Source organism: Siphateles boraxobius, unplaced genomic scaffold, assembly GCF_051911475.1.
Source record: "Siphateles boraxobius isolate OS27281-9 unplaced genomic scaffold, OSU_SipBor_1 55, whole genome shotgun sequence".
Taxonomy (NCBI): domain Eukaryota; kingdom Metazoa; phylum Chordata; class Actinopteri; order Cypriniformes; family Leuciscidae; genus Siphateles; species Siphateles boraxobius.
Window position 1 is genome coordinate 8,973,311 of NW_027509181.1, and position 6,868 is coordinate 8,980,178.

Consider the following 6,868-nt stretch of genomic DNA (forward strand, 5'->3'; position numbering starts at 1 on the left):
CCAGTTGAAATGTTTCTCACTGTCTTTTAGGTGTATAAAGTTGGCTCGGACAGCTTTGACACCTATGACCAGCATTATGGAAGAGGACTCGTGAAGGACACGATCCAAGAAGGTAAGATCAGCCTCAGAGTCAAAGCATCAAACTGTTTATGCCATATCACCTAAAATCATGCGTGTTTCTGTTGTGTTTAAGACTTCATTTACTCTTAAAGGCCGTTTGAAATGCTTTGACGAGCGGCGTGCTATTTTTTTTTTTTTTAAATAGCACACAACCAGACATTTACTTTGTGAACAATAATTTGCTTCTTTTTCTTGTTGTTTGAAGGTAGTATTAGCAATTGTTGGCAAATAGATAAATGTCTAATGCCAGAAGTAAAATATAAGTTTTACTGTGGCTCAAACAGCTGAGGATTATTCCCAGGGAATGCTTGAACATAATAAAAATGTGTACCTTGCAATGCAAGTCGCTTTGGATAAATGTATAATGTATGTAAGATACAGTAAGAAGTTGAAAATAGTTGAAAATAATCAAGGCGTGCTTTCATGAGCACAAATGAAAAGCCTGCATGTGAACAAAATATTTTCTATGTACCAGTATAGCATTGGTGCACCAAAACACTGAAAATAATCTGAAAATAAAATGTATTCAATAATTAATTGGATTAATCCAATTTATTTAATAATCAACGCTAAAATTGAGTTGTGTGTGTATATAAAAAAAATTAAATGGCTCCTACGGCTGTTTTTATATAAATGTTTTAATGATGTTTTAATTTATTTTTGAAATATTTTAAACGTTGCTTGTTTTCATGACAGATTTATTGTCCTACTTTATATTAAGTGTCTATTTACTAATAAGAATGCAGTTATTGTGTACATGAACATTTTTTGAACAAGTACACAGTGTAAAAAAACATTTATGTAATTACAGCTGCAGTTAAATTCTATAATTACACTGTTGACCTCTCCTTTACTCCTCAACCCACCATTAAACCTAACCATACCATGAAATCTGTAACCTGTATCCCACCTCAAAAGCAGTAAAAGTCTTTTGCAATACAACATGGACACAATAAGTACATTTTACCATTTTTTTACAAGTACATAGTAATTAAAGACACCTTATATAAAGTGGGACTGATTTATTCAAACATACATTAAATAATAAATAAAGACAACCGGTTAAGAAATAATATAATGACTATGTAAAGGGGCATACATTTAGCAAAATATTCCTATCCAGAGTTTTTTTCTAGCTAACAAATGTACAGACATGGCTTTTCTGAGGTAAATGTAACGTTGTGTGACATTCGCTGCGTTAACATGGACCCTAATAACCTGACTGTTATCGGACTGGTAGCACAGTCGGAATAATAAAAGCCACAAGTAAACGCGTCAATTGGAATGAATTGGCCAAATTCAGTTTATAGTTAATTAGGATTGTACAAGGTAGTTTAAACTAGTGTTCATTTTGTTAGCTGTATTAATCAATGAAAACAGTCACATTTTCATCTTGCTGCATAATGGTTAAACTGATAATAATGATTATTTTGGTCAAAATTATATTGCAATGATTGTTGAAATTTAAGAAATAGTTTTTTACATTTCATCAGAATTTTTAAACTCATCAATAAGCACAAATCAATAGAATGTCAACTCATACTCATGGTTTATTTTACTTATTTATAATATTTATTATAGGTTATTTATCATTCCATTATGAAAACTGGTAAAAAAAAAAAAAAACTTCTCTCAAATATTATAACAGTGAAATTCCAAATTACATTAATTAAAACAACGGTTGCACTTTATTCTACAGTACTTTCACTCATATGTGTTTTTGCCTAAGAAAGTACTGGGTTATATAGGTTAAGATTAGGTTTAGGGGTAGGATCAGGGTTAGTACCTACCTAGTTATTGCAATAACTATAAGTACGTATAGGGAACAAGACTGAAATAGAGTGCTACCAAAACAACAGTGAAAAAACAAGACTTTGTATTGCCACACAGAGTAAGTGCATTTATTGAGCAACCACAATCGCAAACAATATAGTCGAGATCCATGTTTGGATTTATTACAGTTCATCACTGAGAAGGTTTTAGTCCCAGCAAACAGCGCAAGCCGCTTGTGACAGAACACAAATGGGTTGAATGACACTTTCGTTTAAGCAGAAAATCTCAAAAACATATAATAGATAATAAATATATTCACACATCAACCTGATCACATTAGTTAGCGTTCATGTAAACTGTTCAGAATCATCTTTAAAAAAGTGTCCATGTAAACATAGATACTGTTTGCAAAATGTTTTATTGACTTCTTCCGCAATTTGAAACACTCATTGAGCTATATGATACGTTTTAGTAAGTTTAGTTATATGATTTTCAATCTTAAGTCAACTGAGCTATTAACACCCAGGTTGCAGATGCAAGTTCAGCTTTGTCTTGAATTGCCTGCAGATACGGTTGAAATAGTTTCAGCAATTGACATCGGTGGTTCTGTTTCCTAACTAGTAGTAATTCAGTTACAAACAAGATCTTCTCCGTGCTCCAGGGTTATCCAAGTTCTTCTACAACGGTGATATTCTCCGCAAAGACGCCATCACTGCCAGCATCCTCAAAGTCCAGAAGATCCTTCAGTGGTTTGAGGGCCAGAGTCGGTTTCACTTTTATGCAAGCTCTCTGCTCTTTGTGTACGAGGGCGTCTGCGCGCCCAGCCCCGGTTCTCAGACCCTACGAGAGAGCCAGATCGCACCCGAGGCCTGTGAGCAGAACAACAACATCGATAAGAGCCTGTCCACCATTTACTCCCTGCACAAGAAAGGCTGCGTCCGGAGCCACTACCAAGCCAAACAGGACAACGGCGTGTGGAGCTCCTCACAGCAGCCCAACGGCAACCGCAGCCTGGCAAGACTGGAAGAGGACCGGGAGGAGGCGAAGAGCGAAGCGGGACAGGAAACGCTCAGTGACGTGGAAGTAAAGATGATCGACTTTGCACATGTCTTCCCTAGTGACGTTCCCGACCAGGGTTACATCTACGGTCTGAAGAATCTACTGAAGGTCCTACATAAGATTCTGGAGGAGTGATGGAGTGGTTGTTGTTGCTGCAGGTATGAGTTTTGTAGCCACTTTCATGTCCGTCTACTCGCCTCTTTCTAATCTGCACTACCTACACCATCAGTGGAGTAACATGTTTGTAATCCTTTGTCTAATGTATGTGCTTTAGTCTTTTAAAAGCTTTGTACAGTTTGTACAAACTTATCTTACTCTTACTCAGGTAAATGAATCTATAACGCTTGTATATTTATCCCGACAAAAGAAATTCATACTGTTGAAACTCTCATCATATAATGCCTCAGATATTACATTAGTTCCTGTTTCCAGAGCCATTTCAGGATTTCTTTTTTCTTTTTATTCTTTTATTTTTTAAAGCGGCGTAATGGAAAATAGAAATTTGGTGAGTGAGGATGTAGGGAAATATTTGAAGTTTCTTTCGCATATGCTGCCAATATGTCCCTGCCTGTTTCAGACCTGTTGAATTGTGAATTTTATCTCATTTTTTTTAACGTGATTTAAAAAGAATTAAACCTCTAAGTGTATGCATGTTCTGTGATTACTGATGCAATATGACTGAAAAACAATGACAGTAATGAAGATCGTTTATTTTTTCATTGTATGTGTACAACGAATGCCAAAGTTTCCATCAATGAAGTGAACCTGAATTGTGATTTCTCTGATTACGAACTGAATTACTTGAGGGGTGTCCGAGTATTTCATAAGGGTGTTTGTACACATTTGGTGACTGCATAGGACATGATAGGAACTCGCATAAAAGGACTTGAAATTATTCATAAAAAAGCCATTTAATGTGACTCAATATGAGAGGGGAAAAAACAAGAATTCCCCTTAAAACTATAAACAAACAGTTCATTTTTTTTTTTTCACATCTTTTTTTGTTGTTGATCTCATTTTACTTTATTTCAACGCGTTTATGATTTGATTCGTCAGTAAGCTTTTAAATGTTTCTTAGCAGCACGGACTAACATTGTGTTTATTTAATTATCCAAGGCCTATTCAGGGTTCCCACAATCATTAAAAAACTTGTGAAAATCTGAGAATTCCATTATATCATGAGGTTTTTTTTATGCTTGAATGCATATTTTTCAAAATCTGTATAATCACCTCGGCTGAAAAGTTATTGAGAAAGCATTGAAATGCATTGGTCAGTAGTGTGGGAACCCTGTCTATTGCATGTTTTAATACAAATGGTCTTAAGCTTACATGTAAAACAATCATTAATTTACATCTCAAGAGTCAAGATATCAGGAAATAGTCCTCTAAGTTTTGTTTTGTTATTTATGTAATATGTTTTATTAGCTTTGTTGTGATGTATTTCGAAAGACCACACCTCCTATAACGTAGTGCAGCAAGTGTACTAAAAACAACAATCTTGTTCATGTGCACCTTTAAAATGGCGCAACATTGGAAACATATACTTTCTGTTTGTACCCATAAAGACAAAAAGTCCCTGAATAGCATAGCTCTTTGAGCAAAGTAAAAAAAAAATTGCCTTTTGTGCCTATCAATAAATAGTCTTTTTGCAGAAAGTCTTTAAAGTTTTTCAGTAGACCTCACAAAAATTCAAAAACTGAAAGCTCTGGAGTACTAGATTGCTCTCCATTATAATATATAATTTGTTCACAAATAAATGAACTCATGTCATGTTTACATTCTACCTTTATGGTTATCTGGACAAAGAGACATTGTTATATAGTCGTACATGCATAACTCAATAATTAATGTCCATTAATCATCATCATCTTATGCACTGAAAGTGAAAATACTATGTGTACATTTATTGTTAATTACTAAAGTTTATCTGTCATTTTGATTTCTTTTTCTGATTGATTGTTTTATTATTATTATTTTTAATAATAGTATATAGCACCTGATTGGTAACTACTGTATGGTGGTGCTTAAAGCACTTTAGTGAGACTGGAAATTTCCCTGTGGAATGGATTGATCAATCTTATTTAAGGGCATAAAAATCTCAACAAACGGACAAAAGAAGTCTGAACACTCACATAAACGTTTGTACACTGGCTAGATCTTTTGTTCGGTGGAACGGCAGGAATATTTTCATGGCATTCATTTTCTCATGCAGAGTCAGTGGAAGATGAATATGATATCTCTTTGGTGTCCTTGCGCTTGCTGTTCAATATGCTGAAATATACGGGCCTGGTTCAGTAATGTCTCAATATAAGTCCATTTTTGAAAACCTGTCTTAAGATTTGTATCGAGCTAAACTTAGGGATTAATACAGAGAGGCAGAATTCAGCAAATAAAAACTACAACTCAAATGTCATTACGTTAAGATGGTTTCCAAATGAATAATGTATTCTAAATGTCAGCCATAGCTTCCTTGGTAGAATCATAGCTCTGCCCTGAAATGAACTGTTTTTATAGTGATTTTTTTCATTGAATAAAGTTGTTGTAATGGGCAATCTTCATGGAAAAGAGAACTAATTGAAATGGATCAATGAACATCCTGACCTGTATAGTGTAGTTTTTGGAGATATAATGTCTATCCAACCCTGATCTAATCGTTCTCTTAACAAATTACCACTTTTGAATATTGAAATATGAACTTAATATTTACTTGGATGATATTAGGTGTATATTTGGCAAATTTTCATTAATAAAATCTGCATTTAATACCAGGTTTTCTTGCTTGTGCTCATTGTATGGGTTATTTTACACATTCAAACCTGGGATTCACACATGGTCTGTTTTTTTCTTCTTCTTTTTTTCTTAGACAGTTCATTTTACTGATTTTCAACCACTTAATATAACTCACTATCTGGAAGAAGAAAATCGCTACGACATAGCATCTAATGCGATTTATTAATGGTGTTTTCTAAGGCAAGGCAAATCTCATTTATTATTCAAAAATAATCACTGTTAAATTGTAATGTAATGCAATTGTAATGTCTTGGTCATTGCGTTTAAAGGTGGATGTTGTTATCAGTAATGGGTAGAAATCTGGTCTAGAATTCATGCAATATATACCGTATACTGTGAGCATCAAAGTGATTGCTTGTGTGTAAGACGATATGATGAATACAGACACACACACACAGATTCATCATGGTAACATGTATGGCAGACCAGTGCTGAACCGCTTGTCTCTCCTTATCTGCACCTGGCCAGATGGACCCGAGTGTCATTTAAATATTCATGAGTGACTGATGCAAAGTTGAATATGTTATCGCACAGGGATCAAGATGTCTTGGCACGTCATGTCATATTACGTCTTTACCAGCCTACTACTGTACTGTGTACTGAACTAGCTTTCTTTACTCAAACTGTATTCTGAGATCCCCCTATAGTCTTTCTATAGCCTTGTCTTGTTCATTTTTGGATACGTCTAATTTTAAATAACAGACATCATTAAAAATAAACTAAAAATGTGATTAAGACTTAAATGTAAATAAACTGCTTTACTCCCCCACAAAGTTATTTTATAACTTGAAATAAAAGTTTAAAGGCACAGTATGTAAGTGTTGCCGCTAAAGAACGCTTATTCAAAACAATTACAAAGATGTAGTTTGATGATGCTGTGAATGAGTGTGGAATCATGGCAGTAAATGAATAAAAACAGCCAATGCAACATTTATGATTTTCATTAATACTTCATTGATAGCCAAAACTAAAACTGAAAAATAAATGAAGAAAAACTGACACTCTTGAAATAAATAGCCTAATGGCTATATATGCATAATACCATTAGAAACATTAGAAAATGCTGTCATATTTCTGCAGAGATGGCTTTAATTTACATCATTCTTCAATGAAGAATAAAAAGTCT

At 34.2% G+C, this 6,868-nt stretch overlaps 1 protein-coding gene across 1 annotated transcript in view; it reads left to right on the forward strand.

The window, feature by feature from the left end:
- ipmkb (inositol polyphosphate multikinase b) overlaps positions 1-5,720 on the forward strand; it is a 30,790-nt gene extending 25,070 nt beyond the window's left edge. The window contains exons 5-6 of the mRNA XM_077206144.1: positions 31-112; positions 2,555-5,720. Of these exons, the coding sequence (XP_077062259.1) occupies positions 31-112; positions 2,555-3,087 (615 nt within the window). The 3' untranslated portion in view covers positions 3,088-5,720. The remainder of the gene's footprint in view (positions 1-30; positions 113-2,554) is intronic.
- Positions 5,721-6,868: the final 1,148 nt, after the last annotated feature.